This window comes from Crocodylus porosus, unplaced genomic scaffold (genome assembly GCF_001723895.1).
Source record: "Crocodylus porosus isolate Cpor-Errol unplaced genomic scaffold, CroPor_comp1, whole genome shotgun sequence".
NCBI classification, from domain to species: Eukaryota; Metazoa; Chordata; order Crocodylia; family Crocodylidae; genus Crocodylus; species Crocodylus porosus.
In genome coordinates, this window is record NW_017728931.1 from 105,333,758 (window position 1) to 105,355,699 (window position 21,942).

At 41.3% G+C, this 21,942-nt stretch overlaps 1 protein-coding gene and 1 non-coding gene across 2 annotated transcripts; one reads left to right on the forward strand and one right to left on the reverse strand.

Annotated features, from left to right (window-relative positions):
* The first annotated feature begins 9,214 nt into the window (after positions 1-9,214).
* SPAM1 (sperm adhesion molecule 1) lies at positions 9,215-16,242 on the forward strand. Its single transcript, XM_019543456.1, has 3 exons — positions 9,215-10,579; positions 11,333-11,422; positions 15,406-16,242. Exons 1-3 carry the CDS (start codon positions 9,617-9,619, stop codon positions 16,063-16,065), a joined length of 1,713 nt encoding a protein of 570 aa, XP_019399001.1. The 5' UTR covers positions 9,215-9,616; the 3' UTR covers positions 16,066-16,242.
* TRNAC-GCA lies at positions 13,131-13,202 on the reverse strand. Its single transcript has one exon. It is a non-coding gene; the product is annotated as a tRNA-Cys (tRNA).
* Positions 16,243-21,942: the final 5,700 nt, after the last annotated feature.

Below are 21,942 nucleotides of genomic sequence, written 5' to 3' on the forward strand. Positions count from 1 at the left end.
TTGTGAGCACAGAGGCAGAAAGGGATCTTGGAGTCATTATGAACTCTAAGATGAACATGAGCCACCAATGCCAGACTGCAGCCAGCAAAGCCAACCGCACCTTGTCATGCATCCAAAGATGCATCTCAAGCCGGTCCAGAGAGGTGATACTCCCCCTCTGTGTGACATTGGTCCAGTCTTAATTGGAGTACTGCATCTAGTTCTGGACACCTCATTTTAAGAAGGATGTGGCCTGCCTTGAGAGGGTTCAGAGTAGGGCCACCTGCTTGGTTGGAAGGCAACAGGGCAGGCCCTGTGAGGAGAGGCTGAGGGACCTGAACCTGTTCAGCCTCAGCAAGTGGAGGCTGAGGGGGGATTTCATGGCTGCCTACAAACTCGTTAAGGGAGATCAGCAGCAAATAGGAAGGGCCCTATTCCCCCCAGCAGCACCTGGGGTGACAAGGAAGCATGGCTAGAAGCTGCTGGAGAATAGGTTCAGGTGAGAGATTAGAAGGCACTATTTCACTGTTAGGGTGGCTAGGATCTGGAACCAACTTCCTAGGGAAGTGGTCCTCACTTCTACTTTGGGTAAATTCAAAAAGAGTTTGGATGAACACCTGTCTGGGGTTGTGTGATCCCAGCATGTGCTTCTGCCAGTGCCGGGGGTTTAGACTAGATGATCTGTTCAGGTCCCTTCTGACCACAAACTACTACGAAACTATGAAACCAACTAGAAAGCTAGGACGCATATATTTCCAAAGATAGGTCAGTTTTGAGTCATATCTATAGCTTCTTCTGGCCTAGGCCCTGCAGATAGATCTTGGCTATTGAAGATTCTGGGACAATCTCATTCCTGGTGTAACCACTATACAATGCACTCACTCCAAGGAGTATATAGGTCTTACAGTCTTATAGTATTGTTCAATTTTAAAAGCAATGTTCTGGTGATAGCATTCCTATATTGAAAGGTCCCCATTTATCAAAAACTGTAACATAATTTTGTGATTGAACCCAATTCACAGTCCAGTGAGCTTCCTGATATTGAAACAATCACTGTATTACTTTTAATATTGTATTACTTAAGAAGATTAGAGTCCTGCAAACCCCATTCTGGCTACTTCATTGATATTTTTTAGAATCATTCTTTTCCTATCTAAGAACAATTTTCTTAGAGGCTGGATCATTTTTTATGTCATTGTTTAAGATGAATAATACTTCCCTTCCAAAAAAGCAAAACAGCAAGACTAAACTTGCATTTATTTATTTTGAAATGGCCAGTCCTTTGGCATGTTTCAGGTTTGGGGAACTCAGTTTCAAATACCGCAAGAAGTCTCACTAAGAAGCCACTGGAAGTTAGTGTTCACTTTGAAAATTTGCCTGTGACTTGCCCTAAACTATAGAGGCAGCCTGTTATAGAACTGGATGGACTCCTAGAATCATGTCTATCTTGATCAAAACCATTTTTTTACATTATTTCAGGAGTGCAGATTTACTCGATTTTACAGTTTCCTTTTTTCCATGTGATGACTTTAATGTGTGTGGTTTCCCCATGGAAAATGGACTGAGACTACTAAACTCATTTCACATAAAGCACCATAGCTTCAGCAGACAGTAAACGTTTTATAAAAGAACTTCAGCAAGTTTTTAATTTTCTGCAGAGTAATGATAGACTTTCATCCTGTTCTCATTCCTCCCAGAAAACTGCAGTGGAAACTGTCATTTCAGTGTGTGAATTCTGCCAAGCTTAATTATACACAATAAAGCAGAGGAAATTTTCCAAATAGTTTTGGAAATGTGTTTAGACAGTTTATTTGGCTAACTCGCTGAAAAACAAATTGGAACATCAATAAACAGTCTGCTAGGATATTATGCTGTCAGAAGAATTTTAAGAGGATTGCAACTTAGAACTTATAAGGGGAAATCACAGAGAATGAAGAAAAGGATTTCTAACACCCTAAGCTGCTCCAGGAATTCCGGAGTAGTCATGGTAAAGATATTAAAATTTAAAAAGTGGTAGCATTAGAAAACATCACTTAAAATTGTGTGTGTACTATAAGCAAATGGTAGTTTGACTAAGTATTTCACAATCTTCTGTAATATGCAAATTCTTGTGGAGCCTTATGCTACCTCTTGGCTTACTTATTGAACATTTGACCCAGTAAGGATACATTTTGATTTCTGCTCTAGGTCAAATTTCTCTCACTGGAATCAGTCCAGAACTTGTGCAGAGTTTAGAGAGAGGAATCAGGCCTGTACTCTTCCTTAGGTTTTTTTAGCTTCAGCTTCTCATGCGACAGTCCTACTCTTAACCATAGAAGCAAGAAATTGGAATTTAATAATCACAGAAGAATCCTGCTTGAGATGGACCTTCCATTATCAATCTCTAAGAATGAAAGTGCATCCTCTTTATTCATTCATGCTGTGCCCTGTTAGTTGAGCTGCCAGCAAATGAGCTCCTTACAGCCATGTGATGGTTTGCCTTTATTGTATCATTCACTTCACAATTTTTCACAAACCTTCATTTATTATCCTCAGCTCTAGCCCTGGGATTTAGGATGCTATCTTTACCTTTTGTTTAGCTCTTACCTTCCAGACCCATACTTTATTGCTAGACTACCCTTTTCTCCTTTTTGGAGCTTTATGATATTGATACCTGTTTGCTAAGAATAGAACTAAAATCTGTATTAAGTCACATAAGACACTGATTACCTATATAAGTTTCTGCTGGTTCAAAGGAATGGTTAGGTCCCACCATATCAGACTATGAATAAGAATGCAGCTGCTTTTGGCCAGGTGATCAGGCTGGCCAGCAGTAGGGATATTGCAGTGTTAAAAACAAATCCAAAACACATTAGTTTTCTCTTTTGTGATTTTAAGTGCTTATAATGCATAAGAAGTGCTCCCAGTTATGCATTTCTGTAACCAATCATATTGCTGATCATGCCACTATAACTCAATTATGTTACTGATCATTACTTAAGCTCATGTCATTGTCTATATATTTACAAATCAGTTTGGTGCCAAGAACCTTGTAGTTTGCTGGTTAATGAACTTATTTAAAATGTTCCTACATACTTCTCATACTTATTGTTCCAGGCTTGTGTGTACCGTCCCACATGCTTTCCTTGTAAGAGTTTATTCTAATCCTGTCCATCTCAGGAAGTTCTTGGATGGATTCCAAAAGTTTTAATGTCCCCTGTCACTCTTCAGACCCATGCCTTTTAACTTGTCCTTCTCCAGGCCTCCCTCATGGTTTCCAATAATAACTGTTTGTCGGTACTGATGTGGGCTGGATCTGGAAGTCATGGACTTTATATATTACTAGCTAATTGCCCATCAAGAATGATGGATTTCAGGGAGTGTTTACATGCCCCCCAACCTGTGCTCACCCTTTGGGGCCAGCCATACAAAGACTCCTTTTGCTGCCGCCTCCTCCTCCAGCCTTCAATGCGGGGAGACTCCCTCCCCTCGCTTGCCTCTGCTTCACAGCAGGGCTTCTACGCACCTCCCTTCCCCTCTCCTCCCCACTCCCTCCTTGCTGTCTCCCCTTCCTGCTGGCTGTTGGCAGGGCTGGACGTTGGGGGAGGGGTGCCACTACCATGTCTCCACTTCCCCTCCCGTTCCCTCTCCACTTCCCTCCCTTCCTTCCTTCCCTGCTGCCTGGCCCCAACAACAGCCCCGCACCCACCCAGGTCTGCGCAGCCTCCCTCCTTCCTTGCTGCCTCCCTCTCCTTGCTGGATGTTGTTGTTGGGACCCTCTTCTTGCTCCCATCTGTCCCTCCCTCCTGCCACCTGGCTTTGACAACAGCTGCCACCGTGACCCCCCCACCCTCACCTTTGCATGCCCTGCCCTGCTCCCCTCCTTCCCTGCCCACCACCTCCCCCTCCCTGCTGGCTGTTCTGGTGGCATCAGGGACTGGCAGTGGGGGGGCACCACCGCCATGACCCCCACACTCCATTTGCCCTCAGGGAGGCATAGGGAAGCCACAAACTTTCCCGGCAGTGGCTGAAACTTGGGCCTGCGCAGCCCGGGCCTTCATAGCCAATCACCGCCCACCCTCTCAGTGGCCTGTGCACAGTTGGCCAAAAGCATTATGGACAAACAGACACACAGACAGACATACAGACAGACTAATTAATTTCTGGACTATTTAGTCCATTGCAGTTTTGGTGGAATCACTTCATACACCATGAAGCTTAGCCACTTGATGCAAGACAATGTTTCTTTTTTCTTTTAAATATTCTGTCACTGTTAACTTTCAGCAAGATTATCTGCAGTAGCTACCGTACAATAGATATTGAAAACAGAAAGCAATATGGGAATTCTCAAGGGAAGTGCAATGTTAGTTTTGCTTAATGGCATGTCAATGCCATGAATGCTCTTGATTACTCTTTCAGTTTATGGTTATGGGCAAGATGTCAATAAGATTAAAATGAACTGATGTTTTTCCAACCCCAAGGCTATCTAGTGTTTACTCAAACACAATAGTTACCAGATCACCCCAGCTTTTGCATACTCAGTCCTTCAGCAGTCTGAATTTGTTTAATTTCTCTGCTCGTTAGGACTGAGCTTTCTTCTTTCCTCACAAGGTTGCAGAGAAATCAAATGAGAAGTTAGATCAAATAGAAGATGTCCTGAGTGCTCTAATATAATGCACACTAAGGGGAACCTTTTAAAAGGAACTAAGAGCACTAAAATAAAAGTCAGATGCTTGTAGCATTATTTGAATCAAATCTAGACTTGATGTTAGTTCACTCACTCTACTGAATTAAACCCAATTACATAAAGGTTGAATGTGAACTTGCGTACAATCCTAGTAAAGAAATGCTGCCCAATACTCTCCTTGGATTAAGCTAAATGGCACAACTAGTGATTCCAGATGAGACCTGTGTTATTCGGTGCCAGGAGGATTAAAAATGTGTGATGCTAAATTGGCAGTGAATACTCATATTTTCACTTTTGGAGGGGTTCTTTGCTATGCTGTAAAGAAAGTAAAATGTTTGAAAAAAGAACATTGATGTTCCTGTCTTTCAAAATATAACCTTCACAAATACCAAATCCTGAAAAATATGAAGTAGTAAGACTCAAGACATTTAGATCCATCAGTGTGTACTCCCAGTCAGATAACCCAGTCAGCAATTAGTGTTAATATATTCTAAATATATTGACTTTTTGACAAAGACAAGGGCAGCTTTATTACTCAGCTCACTTAGACCAAATTCACAAGAAGAGACTGAAAAGAGCAATATTTATTAGATCTGTCGTCATTAAGCTGAGCCAAAGGCAATCCTTTTAACTGGGAGTTATCATGTAAAATAATCTATTAATTTAAACACATGAGTGCTTTACAGTAAGAGTTGGAAGAAAAAAAATCCCACTATCAGTTTAGCCAAATCAGCTGAGCTTTTGGATAAGCCAATAAATATAGAGAAGGGTCATTTCTGCTTTTCTTCCATATTCCTGGCCTTTTGCTCAAAATGACGTGTTACGTATGTTTAGTCATGTATTCAAATTGGAGCAACCTTCCATTGCTCCAATTTGATTTCAGAAGTCTTGAAATTCCCCTTAAGTATGTGGTTATTTCTTTTTCACTTGATTACTTGTCTATTCATAAACAGAGGCAACCCCCCCCAACCCTGACCACCACCACAATTTCTAATTGAATACTTCATTCCACCACTAGCACTCCAAACTAAAAATATTTAATCAGAAAGTGTTATCTTCTTTAGGAATGTGTTGTTTTACATCAGGGCTGTTCAGGTGGCAGCCCATGGGCCACATGTGGCCCCTGAATGGTTAACATGCAGTTCCTGGGCTCCCAATCGGGAGATCTCCCTACCTTCTTTGGGTTTCACTGCCTGACCCTGCCCATGGGTTTGGAGCTGAGGAAGCTCAAGGCTAGGTGTCTTGAGGGGACCCAGGTACCATGTACTGAGCAGTGTGTGGTGCTGTGGGGAGGGGAGAGCATGACACAGCATGCAGCCACAGGGGTCCATGTAGTGGTATCTCAGCAACTCAGAAGTTGGAGCCCTGTTGCATAGTTATCAAAACGGGAAAGTCAGATCAAAACAAACAATAGACTTTGTTAGTCCAGAGACACATTTTTACAACTTTTTTTTTTTAACAAAAAAGATACAAAGCTATCAGTGGGGATTCTTTATGATTGCATGCACTTCATTCAGATATAAAAACTCTTTATATGTCTGGAGAAGAGACACTGATAAAAGGATCAAAAGACCCAAGACTGCATAAGTCCTAGTCTTTTCTTCAAAAGACACTAAGCAGAATCAATATACAATGCAGTAACGTTCTGTAATTGCTCTAATATCTTAGAAATGATCAAAGCAGAATTTCTCCATTATTATGGTATTTCCACTGTTACTAAAGGATTTGTGTCTGTCCAGTTTTGTCATATGAGGTTTAATTTGGTCTACTGTTGATGTATGTAGCGTCCCTAAAATTGTAAGCACTTTAATGACTTACGTTTTCTAATTTGTATTGGCTCATCGTGTTGGGCGGTGGGTAACAGGAATGAGTTACCCCCCCTGTTCCTGAGATCTTGGAGCCAGCTGGCAGGCAGGGTGTAAGCCAAATACAGTTTATTAGAGGTATGGGTAGAGTGTCAACCAATAACTCTAGGAGGACAGAAGAAGCCTACCAGAAGCTACCGACCATCCTCCCAGTCCTCCTTTCTCTGCCTTTGTAACTCCCCTTTCTCACATACTTGCAGGCTGTCCCAGGTTGCAGTGACATCTGTGATCCCAGCAGAAGGGAGATAGAGGATTTCAGTTCTGTGGAAGTCTGGATTCCTGCCTCCATTGCTTTCTCTGGACGATCTGACAACAGAATCTCTGTAGAGCTCCTTTGTAGTCCGCAATGTACTAGCATGACCATCTTCAGCTTTGGTCAAAAACAGGCAACGCTTCCCATTACAGGAAGCTACTTCAGAATTTGTCTTTTCTGCGAAGGAGAGAATCAATTACAAACAAAATAATTACCTCTCTAGCCATTTCACTAATATGTTAAGTTATTGTACATACAATTACCATTACCAATACCCTCACTAGGTAGACTGCTGGCAATATTAGCCCAAGATAATGCTGTAAAAATATTCAGTTGTCATTTGTTTTTTGGGGGGGGGGGTTCAGTTCCATCTCTGACACAGAGAGGTTTTTTTGAACACCAGTATAATATGCCAATAATGTAATAATGATTATCCAGAAAGATGGCTGATCAAACATTTCATTTTGCATAGCTAGACATCGCAGGTTAAACTAATGGTAAATTGTTACTATCGAAGAATAAAGATGAGTTATGTTGTTCCAGAACAGGTCATTAATCAGTCTGAGATAAGGATGTATGCTTCTGAGAGGTGAGGTAAGAATTTTATTGTCTCCATCTCCTATCCCTCCCCTCTTGTCACAAAAAGTCTGGACAGAACAGTCCCAAACTATCTGGGAATACTTCCCAGTGGTGTGACTAACTATGGATCCAAATAGATAAATCACCTACACTATACATACTCGTTGTCATGAAAAAGCTATTCTTTCATTGCATCATATCATTAATATAATGTGTAAGTTAAACTGAATTAGATGATTTGTCAATAAAAATATAGACTTTAAACCAGAATAATTCTTACTTCCATAAGAAATGTTACCTATACTATTGTTACAAATTACACATCATACCACATACATACACACAAAGTATAGCCATATTATATAGCTTAGTCTTCTTGGAGAGTCACCAGCATCAGTAATAATCTGGTGCACATTCTAGTGCAATGGGTTCGGTTGATAGGGTTTTTTTTTTGTTCAGTGCAGGAGCCAGCTATAATCCTTCCCTACATACCTGAAAAACTTGCACAAAACATTAAGCTTGCAGAGGTAGCACTAGGTTTCTCAAAGGGGACAGATGAGGTTACATAATGGTGTACATATCTCTATACCTGCAGAATTGACCAGCTACAAGATGTGCACCTGCCACCATTTTAATAGTTATGGAGAATATGAAAAGTATAACTAAGGGCTTAATTCTCAGGTCCAACTGACAAGAACTAGTAAAGAAGGTAGAAAAGTGGGTTGATTATTTGCTTGTGTTTGGAGCTGGTTGAGGCTAATTCAGATTTGGCAGTTATTTAAAGCAGTCTTCAAATTATTTTTAATTCTACCTGACTTCTCACGGCCCTTAAGTATTGGTCTGGGAACTTGGAAAAGCAGCACAGACTTGTTGGACCCTTTTGGCCTGGCCGCACCAAGCATGCTAGAGGGTCCGAAGATATGGTGGAATGGTATCTCCACAATGCGGGGATCCTCTAGGGCCCAAATAGTCCACCTTTACAGTCCCTTTTCACAACCAAAGCAGTGCAGAGGCAATAGGAAAAATTGGGCTCTTGAGCTCTGAATGGTGTCTTGACTAAACATTTTTCAGCATTTAGTATCTTACATGGTTACTGCTTCAGCATTCTTTTCAAGTAAAATATTCAGTCTTGGTGAGGAGGGCCACTGCCCAGCCAGAGTTGTAAAATCATTGAGCCTTACTATATCTATGAGCCCCCAGGTGCCTTCCAAAGGGCACAGTGAGCATTTGTTCCTGACTTGTGCACTTCCTGACTCAGCTCTTTTGGTATATGTAAAGGCATGTGACAGGAGAGAGGCTCACTTTTTTTTACCCTTTGAGAAAGTTTCCACTGAACTAGAACTGAGGAAATCATATGATATTTGCGTCACTTGTTCATAATGTTGTTTTAGAAAAATCATCCAGTAAAAATATTTTATAACAGAATAAATGAGAGAAAAGTATATCTTTGGAAGCAAAGTTATGTCACTTGTGAATATAGGAATCATGAATATAAGCAGCATGCAAATATGTTGCATCAAGACAAGGGTCTGTTAGAAATTTGAAACAGGAAAGTCATAAAAAAGAAAATAGCACCCACTTCCCATGCTAGAGCCAGTAAATGGCCACAGTGTTTTGGACTTACAGTGTGTCTTAAATTCTTGGGATCTCTAAGTGCTTTATAACATTTTATAAATTAAGATTCAGAACAACCTTGTGAGATAGGTAAGCAAAGTATACCTAAATGGCTGCAAATAAGTAAAGGCACCAAGCACTTACATGACTGTGCTCATAACATAGTTACTTGTATATGACTCATTGGCAGAATAAAGAATAAGTCTGAGGGTAATGAGTCTGCTCCTTGTTCTGTCTATTGGATACCACTCCTCTGACAGGCCTGACATATTTTATTCCTCTGATCTTTTGCTGTGCTTCTTTGCTGAATAAGCAGGTTCTCTGCTTATTGAAAGGTGACAATATTTCCATAGCTGCAAACAGTGTCTGTTGTATGGATGCAACAAAAAGATACTTCACCTACTACTATAACTGCATCATCTCTTTTCTGCTTTAGGTTAGGTAATTGTTGAAAATCCTCCTGGAACTGGAAGCAATAAAAAGTATGACAGGAATGTCACACCTGTTATACCCTTAAGGCATATTGCTTAATGTGAATTCTAGTGGAGAAATCCATTCTTTTGCTAAAGCTTTTGACAGATGTTCTGAGTACCTGTGGAGCATTTCATTTTTGCTTTAGAAGCAGCTGATGCTTCTCTACATGCTGAGACATTCACTGAAATGGAAGACATAAGACAAGTTCAAACTTTTTGTAGCATTGTTGTCCATAAGGGAGCATCCTGCCTAGTTTTCATCATTGTTGTAGTTACTTGCTGCTCATCTTTGAATATAAGAGCTCCTCCCCTCATCCCCAATTCACCTTTCCTCTCCATCTGGAATGCACCTACTGAACTTTGTACAGAAAAGACTGGAGAACAGCTGGATATGAGACTATTCCGCTTTACTGGAAGCACACTGAAGACATCCACAGGCCAGAACATCACTATATTTTATGCAGATAGGCTTGGTTATTATCCATACAAAGATGAAAACACAGGTGAGATGTACTATGGTGGACTTCCCCAAATGGTTTGTCTGGAACTTCATTTAAAAAAAGCCAAAGATGACATTCATTTTTATATACCTTCTGATGAACAGGTTGGCTTGGCTGTCATTGACTGGGAAAACTGGAGGCCAACCTGGATAAGGAATTGGGGACCAAAAGATGTCTACAGACAGGAGTCTGTTCAGTATGTTCAGCAGAGAGATCTAAATCTATCAGAAACGGAAGTCAGGGTTGCAGCCAAAATGGAATTTGAAGCTGCAGCAAAATCACTTATGTTGCAGTCTTTAAAACTGGGGATATCAATGAAGCCAAATCGTTTGTGGGGATATTACCTTTACCCAGACTGCTATAACTATGATTACAAACAAAATCCTGACAGTTATACAGGAAGCTGCTTAGATATCGAAATAGCAAGAAATAATGAACTTAACTGGCTGTGGGAGGAAAGCACAGCCCTTTACCCATCTGTTTATTTGGAGGCAGCCTTGAGATCTTCCAAAAATGCACCGCTCTTTGTTCGTAACAGAGTTCAAGAAGCCATTAGAGTTTCTTATGTCTCCAATTCCACCTATCCAATTCCAGTTTTTGCATATACACGTCCAGTATTCACAGATTTGTATCGGGAATATCTCTCTCAGGTGAGTGAGGCTTGTCCAGCTTTTAAATACTTGCAATTTAAAGTACAATAAATATGTAGGAACAAACCAATAAATGACCTTTGCAAGGAGGGAGGGATTGGATGTTCATGAGACAAATCTGTAGTGGAAAGGATTGAAGACATGGATTGAAAAGGATATGTGCAGATGTAAAGTTACAAAGCTTAGGTTCATGCAGTAAATAAATGTGGGCAAGCTAATCATTTAGGACCTACCTCTCAGCCTCTAAGGAGTATGTTCATGTATAATGCCCAGGAGCACCTATCCAGAAGAACTGGTTAGTTGCAGTTCTTTCTCCTGCTGTTCTTTACCTCTAGTGCCCTCTGCTTGCCAAAGCTAAATGAACTGTAGGAAGCACTGGGTTTTTTATGCTTCTGGCTCAAACAGGGCATTTGAATTTGGTTTCCATAAACTCTGGCCAGAAGGTAATTTGAGAAAATTGGTGGTAAGCTTGGTGAAGTGTTGGCATGTTGATGAGTAAATACCAGCCCAATTCCAACCTTAGTTCTCTAATTACAAGACATTTTTAAAATAGCAGTAGGTGTCCATGTTGTTTTGATTCACCTGCTCTACTCTGTCCTAGAAAATACAGGTATAACCAAGAACAGGATTCTTCTTTCTGTATAGTTACTCACCCTATTCAGTGTGGTTATTCTGGTTTTATAGGGTATGGTATGTTTGGTAATATGTAGAATATATTTACATTAATATTGAACCTTATACATTTGCTTTCAGGATGACCTTGTAAATACTATTGGAGAGTCTGCTGCTCTTGGTGCTTCAGGAATTGTAATCTGGGGAGATATTAATTTAACATTAAGTGAGGTATGAGCTATTAACTATATTTATTTTTTAAAGAGTAATAAAGATTTTTTAAATAGGATAATATTTCTTTTATGCCAGGTCTTCTGCTTTAGAATGATTGACGGTTCGATATTGTCTTCTCTCAGAAAAAAGCAAAGACCTGGAAGTTTGTAGGTTTCATGTGCCACTGTACAATGGGGGTTTGTTCCTTCAGAAGTCTTTGAGAAGGAATGTTGTGAGAGGCAAGGATTTCGTAGGATGATATCTTTTATTGGACCAAGTGCATAGCTGGGATAGAGTTAGAGAAGCTATTGAATTTAAGACATTCTTCATCAGATCTGGCCTGAAAAATTAGCATTCAGTTTTTGATTTAATTTACGCTTGTTTGGCGTTGAGTATGTCTACCATTCGCTGGTGCCTGAGCCACCCTTGGCACCAGTAATTTATACACATGATCACTATGACAGGTTTACCTGAGCAACAGCCTTTTAGTCTTCAATTTACATGTGACTGCTGTGACCAAATGGGTTTGTTTACACCCCAGTTGTAACACTTATGTGCAACTTATGCAATAACTGTAAGTGATTATAGGAATAAAGCTTTGTGTGCCTGGAACACACCGTCTGTGCATAACAGATTCACTACCTTCCTCTCTTAAATCATTCCACTGATCCCACTTCACCAAACCTCTGCCAAGAAATTAATCAAGGCTGCTCTAAGGGAAGGAGGACTTAGGGATATTTTTATACATGAATAATAATAAAATGTAATAGCAAGAAACCTGCCAATCAATTCTCTGAGAACTTGGATGGTATGAGAAATGCTTTTCCTTTGCCATTTTGCATAGGCTTTTTTCCCCTCACATTGTATGCTCATTGGGATAAAGACAAGTGGGGAGGGAAGAGTATGAAGAACCTAAGTTGTATAGTATGAAGAACCTAGACAGATCTTTCAAAAATATTAAGAAGCCTAACTTCCATCTGCTTAATTGACTAAATTCAGTGCTGTTAGTTATGTTCTAGACTTGTTTAGTGAAGTGTATCAGAGACTTAAATGTGAAAGTACCTAATTTATGAGACACAAACAGGCTTAGCTGGGACATACCCCAGATGAATATCACAGGTACATAAGAGGCAGTGCCTCTGCATGTGTAATAATTACATTTTAGGCGCTTAAATCAATGTTCACCAGGAAACTTGAATGCCAAGGGTGGCTTGAGCACCTCAGTAGGTTAGGCAGGGTTTCAATGAATCACTCTTTTTAGCTTGGGTGCCTGGCTTCTCTCTGAGTTCTATTATGAATATCATCTTCAGAATTCAGTGTTTGTAATTGGATCAATACCTCAGGTAGATATACACTCAGAAATAAACCACCCCCCACCCCCATGTAAACCATGCCAAGCAGGCAGGAAACATGTACATTATATAAGAGTTTCTTCTCCTTCACAATCAATGAAATGTCTTTTGAGATTATTTTTAAACTCATAAATCTTTTTCCCCTTGAAAGCCACCATGAAGATTTCAGATCATTCCTTGAAAACCTTTTTCTTCCACAGCTATGTCATAACTCAGGAAAAATGGAAGGCTCTTGAATGATGATTCAATAGAAAACACATTATTCAGGATTCTGCAGAAACTGTTATAGTTTCATAGATGTTAGGGGCTGGAAGGGATCTTGCAAGATCATTGAGTAGCCATGGCCTTAACCACTTGGCCCTGCTTTAATAAAGAGGGGGTACCCAGATTTGAACTGAGGACCTCTTGATCTGCAGTCAAATGCTCTACCCCTGAGCTATACCCCCTGTTCTTTGCCTGAGAATTGAACCCAGGTCATGGCAGTGAAAGCACCAAGTCTTAGCCATTAGACCAACATGCAAACACTATACCAGAAAAATATGATCTTTTTTGAAACTTCACTAAATACAAGGGTTGGCAAGCCAGTCAATTAACTGGACAGTATTTGAATGAAAAATTTTGACCAGTCAAAAATTATAGCAATTTTACAAAAGAAACCTTACTTTTTTTGTAATTTTCTTGACAGAAATATGATTTTTCATTTTTGACACATTTCTTAATGGAAAATTTGTGCTTTTTCTGTGTATTTGGACCTATTGGCAATTTTTGACAATTTTTGACAGATGTTTGACTGGTCAATTGAACTTTATATGACTGGTTGAATGCTCAACCCTACTGACTACAACTGTTGCAAAAAGCTATCAGTATATCTTCTTTAGAAAGAGATCTAGAGGTAAAAAATCTCCACCAGCTAGCCAGCATAACTTTTCCCATAACTTTTCAACTTTATGCATAAAGTTGCTTCCAACAGCCAATAATGGTCGTCTCCAACGGTGGTGGGCAATTATTTCAGTTAGAGGGTCACTTTCCAAGTTTTAGCAAGCTGTCAAGGGCCGCATGGGTAGCCCCACCCCTTGGTCACCATCTTATGACCTGAATTCCTGTTCCCTATCTCCTGACCTTTGCCACCAGAAGTCCCTCTCCTTGCCCCCAGAATTTCTCCTTTCAGCAAGGGGTTTTGGCATCCTGGAACCAGAAAAATACCAAATTATATTCTAAAAATTGAACATCTACAACATTTATTAATTTGATTTAAAAAAGAATTGTCCTGCTTTACATGTATTTTGTGTAGTATAGATAGAAGTGACTGCACAATACCTTAAAATGAAGTCTTACTCTTGTATATAGTGGGGGAGGTGGGTATAGGCTGGTGGGGTGCTGTGGGTATGTGGGGTATGGGAAAGGGTGTTGGTGTCTGGGAGGGTGGATAGGTGTGGGAGTGTGGGTCTAGGGTGAGGGAGCATGTGAGTGTGGGTGGGTATGAGGTTTGTGGGGGAGATGGATGTGGGAGGAGGGAGGCTGGGATGTGTGAGGGGGTGTGGGTATGGGGGGTCTGCATGTATGCCAGTGTGGGGTGTGTGTGGGGGTGCATGTGTATGGTGGGGTATGTGTGTGGGACTCACCCTATGAACATTCTCTCTCTTTCTTTCTCTTTCCTTCCCACATTATTGCACACACACTCTGTCCGTCACTGCACATACACACACACACACACACTCTGTCCCTCCCTCATTGCTCTCTCTCCACTTCCTTCCCTCCCTCCCTCATTGCACAAATGGGCACACACACACACACACACACACACCCTCCCACCCCATGCTCTCATGGTCATAGAGATGCAGCTGGGATCCAGGAAAGTGGTGACAGTCAAGGGCAAGTTGCAGCAAGCAGGTGCATGGGTGCACAGTGACAGCTGGGCAGAAGTGCGGGGCCTGTACTGGTGTTCTGCAGCCAGGGCTGGTGGGGCCCAGGGCAGGGACGCAGGAGTGTGGGGTCTGGGCTAACACAGGCTCTGTGGAGCCAGGCCAAGCAGGTCCCCCCTCTCCCTGCTAGAACAGCCTGGCCTGGCTCCCATGAGCTGGCTCACTCCCATTCCACTCTACCTGCTGCCACTTTTACTACTTTCCTGCCCACCACTGTGGCACCCTGGCACTGTATAGCCTGACTCCAGGACTCAGCAGGATCCAGCCTGGCCTCAAGGATTGGGGTGATCACCCGTGGTTCTCCCCTGCCTCCCTCCCCCTACTCTGATCTTAATTTCACTCTTGGGTGGAGGGAGGCAGGAACACCCCCGTGGTCCCAGGCCAGAAGCCTCTGGTAGGTGTTGCTGCTGGGCTTCAGGGTCCTGCTGCCAGTTTCCCCTGGGCCCTACCACCCCTGACTCCTGTTATCTTTGACAGATAGCCAAGAGCAGATAAATAATAATTTTCTAATTTTTTTAAGGGCCCTGTGGGCCAGATAGAATGGTCTGGCAGGCTGCATTTGGCCCACGGGCTATATTTTGCCCAATCCTAGTGTACATCATCTGTATTTTCAACTCTTCAAGAGAAATATTTTTAATTAGCCTTGACAATATTTTTGCCAAAGTCACAAAAATCTCCATATGCAATTTCTTTATAAAGCTTTAAAAATGTGTGTTTCTTTTCATAGAATACATGCAGGACTTTGAGCAGCTACCTCAGGGACACTCTGAATCCTTACATCATTAATGTAACAATGGCAGCCAAAATTTGTAGCCAGGCATTATGTAAGGACTCTGGTGCATGTGTACGGAAGAACTGGAATACCAGTGACTATCTTCATCTGAACCCAGAGAATTTTGTAATTTGGACAACAAAGGATGGGAAATATGCTATAAAAGGGCAACCAACATTTCAGGACCTGCAGCAGCTTATTGATAAATTTGATTGTCGCTGTTATGCAGGCTACAGGTGTGAACCTAGAGTTGATGTAAATGACATCCATCACATCAGCTCTTGCATTTCGCAGGATATTTGTGTTCAAGTATCTTTAAATGCACTTTCTAATATAGAAGCCTCTGAAGGAAGGACTTTTTCCAACACAAGTATATCTTCATTTACCCCGCAGAAAAACATGAAGTTGCCAGTTCATAATGAAATGGAAGATGATCAACCTCCTGTTTGGAATAATGTAAATAGTGTGTCTACTGCTGGGCCCAGGAATGTCTCAATTAGCAGCAGTAGTGATATCAAGACAATCATTATTCATAACTTCAATAGTTCATCTTCTGATGAAATGAGGTTGTTGAATCTAGTTTGTTTAATTTTACTTTTGAAAAAACTTATCTAAAAAACCCACGGCACTCCTTCTTTGAAGTGCCAGAATTAGGCATTCTGGAAGTTTTATTTCCTATAAGAGAACATTTCTAAAATATGAATACTGGACATGTTAGAAGTGCCTAGTTCTACCCACTTTTTCTATTCCTTAGGACTTTAAATCACCTTGAATTAACATTTTTTTTTCTGTTTGGTTCTATAAACTTTTGTTTGTTTGTTGATATTATGGTGTCAGATATTTGTATGACCGGAAAATCAAAAATGAATATTTTGTCACTGTAATTTCATATTTGATATATATGGTTTAGGGAAATATTTATAACATTAGATTGTATATTTCAAGATAAGTAAGTAAAGTTCACCCCTAACTGGATTTAAATGAGTCTTGAGTTATGCATAGCTGTGGAGCTCTGATGGGATGAATTTAATCAAATATGAATATGTAATTAGTTTTTGAGTTAAATTTGGCAGTAAGGGAATGGTTAGCAGTGAACAACTTATTCAAAAATGTATCTTCCTTTTGTCCTTTTATAACATTTACAGGAGCATTGAGATATATCCAATAATTGGATTTATTGAATGACTATTTTTCTTTAAAAATATGTATTAATTTTACCCTATGAAAAATTGCAAACAATTCATGTCAAATATTTTAGATGTGTATCTTTACTGTGACTAGTCATAAAATCCAACCTTTTGGATTTTTATTGTATTTTTATTCCCTCATTGAATGAGTTAGTCTCATATTCACAAGGATGGATTAAAGAAGTAGCTAGACTTTTGAAATTCCTACTTCATTCTGTAGGGATGAAGTAGGAAGTAGGATTGGAGAATTGTTAACCTTTTCTTTTCTGGGTCTCTGCTTTTTCTGAAGCATCGTTCCTAGAAAAAAAAGTGATTAACATTTAATGCTTGGACACATACCTTAAATTTAATTTTCTCTCTCAAATTCCCAGGTGACCAGTACTGGCCTGGGATGGGTATTGTACAATGTCTTAACTAATAACTTGAAGATGGAATTGAACTTGTACTTAGTAAATTTACAAACAAAAAACAAAGTTGGATAATAGTTGTAGTGATCATTGGGTTCAGTAAATACAGGCATACAGTGAATGAGAAGAACTAAACAACAAACTTTAATTGTCAAGCATTAGGCAACTTCTACAGGCCCTTTGTATCTCTAACTAGCTAAATGTTCCCTAACTGAGGAATCATTTTGTAATACCCAACTCTCTCAGTCTCCTGTTAGGGAGCTGTAGCAAGGTGTGAGTTCCAGGGGTAGCTATGCTCTGGTGACCTCACAACCCCTGCACTGCTCTGGCTCTAGGATGCCCTCTCCTTCTTGCTTTCCTGCTATGCCTTGATGTATCTGTTTGATCAAAAGGGAGGCTGTCTAAGGGTCCTAGAGTGAGCCCAAATTCTTCTGGCCACCAGCAGGTCCCTCCCAGACCCCACTGGTCTCAGTTCTGTCCCTCTCAGGCTAAGTGGGCCCTCCTGACCATCCATGCCCCACAGGGCACCTGTAGCATTACGACTTTGTAGACTTCATAGACATTAGGCCTGGAAGGGACCTCAGAAGATCATTGAGTCCAGCCTCCTGCCCCAGGGTCAGGAAGTCAGCAGGGCTCATAGGATCCCAGCAAGATAAACATCCAAATTTCTCTTGAAGGCATTCAGAGTAGGTGCTTGAACCACCTCCGATGGCAGGCTATTCCAGACCTTGGGGGCTCGGACAGTAAAGAAGTTAAGTACTGGGGCAGAAAAAAGAAAAGAGGGAAAAAAATAGAGGTCTAGAAAACATGACACTTGAGGAAAGGTTGAAAGAATTCTGGAAAGGAGAATGCTGACAGCATAATTTGGTAAGTCTTCAAATACTAAAAGTGTTGTTACAGAGAGGATGGTGATTAACAATTCCCTGTTTCAACAGGACAGGTCAAGAAGCAATGGCTCTAAATTACAACAAGGGAGACTTATGGCAGATATTAGGGAAGGGTGGTAAGTAATGGAACAGATTTCCAGAGAAAGTGTAGAACCTGCTATTGGAAGTGTGTAGGTGCAGCTTGTACAACAACAGTATTTGTTTTTTTCCTTTACACAGGAATGCTTTTGCCTCGTATGTAGGAGGGTTGGAACTGGACTCAGTGGGTGTGTCTACATGAGCTGCTCACTGTGCAGTTGTTATTTAGCCATCATTTAGTACTTACATAACTAAATAACTGTGTAGTAACTGGTTTTACTGCACCAAGGCTATTTATTTCAGATTGGGAGCAAATATTTTCAGATTTTTTTTCATGGTACAGCAAGACCTATTTCACATTAATATTATATAAATTATTACAACAATTACAATAAATGGCCTCCAAAGATAATGCAGGTTGAGAAGTTAAGTACTCAAAAGTTAGAGAATGTCAGAATCAAGGTTACTTCTGCATCCTTAATTTGCCCTCCTCATTGAGGATATCCACAGTATTTAATTATTGCCTACTGTGCAGTAGCTTGTTACTGCTGTGTAGTAGCTTCACATCATGGTTCATGCCCAGCAATGCTTCTATGCAATAGTAACCAGCTACTGCACAGTAGTAAAGAGCTACTGCACAGTATGTGTCTCATGTATACATGGTCAGTGAGGACCAAACTATTTACCAGACATGCCACAAATTATCCCTGCACTATCCTCAAGTGCCAATCTAATCTCCTTCCTATGTCCAGTCTTCTGCTCTGCTTTCTGTGCTGCCTGTTCCTTCTCTGGTCTGCTGCATGCCACACACAGAGGCTACCTGTGACATGCATGAAGCAGGTAGCACACCCCTGGACTAGGTGGCCTCCTAACATCTGTTCCAGGCCTACGTTTCTATTATTCTCTATCTACAGAAGGTAATATGTTTATATATACAGTCATACTTACAAAGGGTATAATTAGCTCTGGATGGATTATTGCATTTTCTTCTGTACCAGAGCTCTGGTTAAGTGTTTTGAAACTCTGTTTGCCCTGCTGTGTCCAGCCTAATGTCATCACATGCAAAATAATATTTTATAAATACGTGTTCATAGGAGTTTAAAATTGGCTTTTCACAAAAAATTGAGAGAGTAAAACTCAAATGGTTGAAAATATGTAGAAGATAAATATAAAGAAGGCAGGAATGGAACCAAGGCTATTTATTTCAAATTGGGAGCAAAAATTTTCAGTTTTCCCATGGTACAGCAAGACCTACTTCACATTAATATTATATAAATTATTACAACAATTACAATAAATGGCCTCTAAAGATAATGAAGGTTGAGAAGTTAAGTACTCAAAAGTTAGAGAATGTCAGAATCAAGGTTACTTCTGCATCCTTAATTTGCCCTCGTCTTTGAGGATATCCACAGTATTTAATTATATGTTCACATTATATTAATGAGATCAATAATTTATTTTAGCTTCAACATTTGATATATGACCCATTGCCGTATTTATTGCACATTAGACTTGCTGTAAATACAGAATTATTTTTTTTCCTCATGGACCATTCTGTGATGATCCTCCCTCTAGTATCTTAGAGCTTCACAAATGTTAATGCATTTATTTTCAAAAAATCCCTGTTAGGTGGGATGGGAGACACTCCAATTTATAGAAGGGGAACTGAGGCACAGAGAGATGATGGTGAAAAATGCCCACCAATTTGCTTTTTTTAAGTGCCCTGTTTGTGATGACTAGCACCTTCGTTTTCAGAACCCTTAGCATTATATACTTTTTAATATGATGAAGGCAGAGTTCTCTTATATCATTGCAGCATGAGTGCTTGGCTCTTTTTCAAAGCAGATTTTTAGGACTTAGTTGTACCAGAGGCTACGGACAGGCATCACATTTATACCTGTAGAAAAGTCTTTTTTCTTGGCACAAAAAAGAGTATACAGCCATTTTTAAGGGGTTTCTTAGAGAACTGGCTCTTTAGCAAGAAGGTTAGATCACTTCCAGCCAGGAAGATCTCTCCTCCTGCACTAACTTGAATTGCTGTATGCTCCTCCAGGGCGGTATGGACCACCCATAGTTCCTCACTCTTCTTCCCTCCCTCCAAAGGAGAGAGAGGAAAGAAGGGCCCTGAATCCTTTGTAGCCTGCCCAGCAGCAAGATGTCAGGGAGCACTATGAGTCCCCTGTTGTCAGTGTCAATAACTACCAGCCACCGAAGAGACCTGGGACACATTAGGTCTGTGCAAGGGTGGGGGGAATTTCCTGAAGCTGGAAACGCGAGTGACTGGTGCTTCCTGAATTAGGAGGGGCATCTGCAGAAGCTGCCACTCTGTCAGGGGGGCACCAGCCCTGCCGACAGCGTCAGTGTCAACCATCAGGGGGGCACCGGCCCTATTGGTGGGGGTGGGGGACACGTGCACCCCTGTGCACCACCTACCAGTTGCCTATGGCTGGAAATGTACCTCTGAGGAAGTTGAAGCAAACTTCCTGCACATTCTGGATCAGTCCAGCTGTGCACAGGCTGCAGGATGGGTCTAGCTGTGCTGCTTCTGCATCATGCTTCCTGCACCCTCTGGGGTGACTCAGGAGGTTGAACAGAGCACGGCCATTCTCCTGCAGCTGGAACCACTCTAGAGCAACCGAACAGTTTGAACTATGGGAGAATACCCACCCCTCTTCCCCCCAGCTGATTGGAGGGGCATTCTCCCAAGGCTGAACCACTCTCTGAGATTCCCAGGAGATTGGTACTGTCCTGGGACGGGTATTGTTCAATGTCTTAATTAATAACTTATCCCTAACTAGCTAAATGCTCCATAACTGAGGAATAATCTCCTAATTCCCAACTCCCTGTCTCCTGTTAAGGAGCTGTAGCAATGTTTGGCTTCCAGAGGTGGCTGTGACACCCTCTGATGACCACACAACCCTCGCACTGGTGGGCACATCTGCCTCCTGCCCTGTGCACCTATCCAGGGTGACCTTGAGGGGTTCACAGAGTAGGGGCCTTCTCCTGAGGCTGGATCTGTCCAGATGTTCAAAGGAAGCATGGAGTTGTGTGGAGGGAGAGAGGGGTTATTCCACAACTGCACTGTCTCCTGCCCCCTTCATAGCTCTGAGGGCAGGGAGTAGAGGCAGATTGGAGACAGCCTGTATGCCCTGGGAGCAGAGGGAGTGAAGGAGTAGGTCCCATATCATCCCCTGGCTGGAGAGCTTGCCTTTGAGGCAAAATTGTTGCTTTTTAATCAAGAATGCTGCAATATTTGTACACTCTGTCTCTCACCAGGCTTTCAAGTGCTGCGAATTTCAATAAAATTAGCAGTGCTGGTATTTGAATGCCTGCCTATACTTATCTTTGCAGAGCCACATGCATGAGCACGTTGCAGAGCCAGAGCCACATGTGTGTAGCCATATTGTCCTGTCAGAAGCTCAAGACATTGTGTCTTGATGAGACCTGACACTTGAAGACCCTGTGCATGTAGGATAGCAAGAAGGGTTTCTAAAAGTATGTTATCAACAAGAGGAAGGTCAGGGAAAGTGTGGGTCCCTTACTGAATGGGAGAGGCAACCTAGTGACAGATGATAAGGAACAGGCTGAAGTACTCAATGCCTTTTATCTCAGTCTTCATAGGTAAGGTCAGACTACTGCACTAGGCAGCACAGTTTGGGGAGGAGGTCAGCAGCCCTCAGTGGTGAAAGACCAGATTAGGGACTATTTAGAAAAGCTGGACATGTACGAGTCAGATGCATTGCATTCAAGGATACTGAGAGAGTTGGGTGATGTGATTGCAGAGCTGCTTGCCATTATCTTTGAAAACTCATGGTGATTGGGGGAGGTCTTAGACAATTGGATAAGGGCAAATATAGAGTTCATATTTAAGAAAGGGAAGAAGGAGGATCCAGGGAACTACAGACCAGTCAGCTTCACTTCAGTCCCCAGAAA

Excerpts from the sequence above, each read along its gene's own strand:
- SPAM1 (XM_019543456.1), top strand. The coding sequence starts at position 9,617 with ATGGAAGACATAAGACAAGTTCAAACTTTTTGTAGCATTGTTGTCCAT. Across the intron at positions 10,580-11,332 it reads ATCGGGAATATCTCTCTCAG|GATGACCTTGTAAATACTAT; the intron begins GTGAGTGAGGCT and ends ATTTGCTTTCAG. Across the intron at positions 11,423-15,405 it reads TTAATTTAACATTAAGTGAG|AATACATGCAGGACTTTGAG; the intron begins GTATGAGCTATT and ends TTCTTTTCATAG.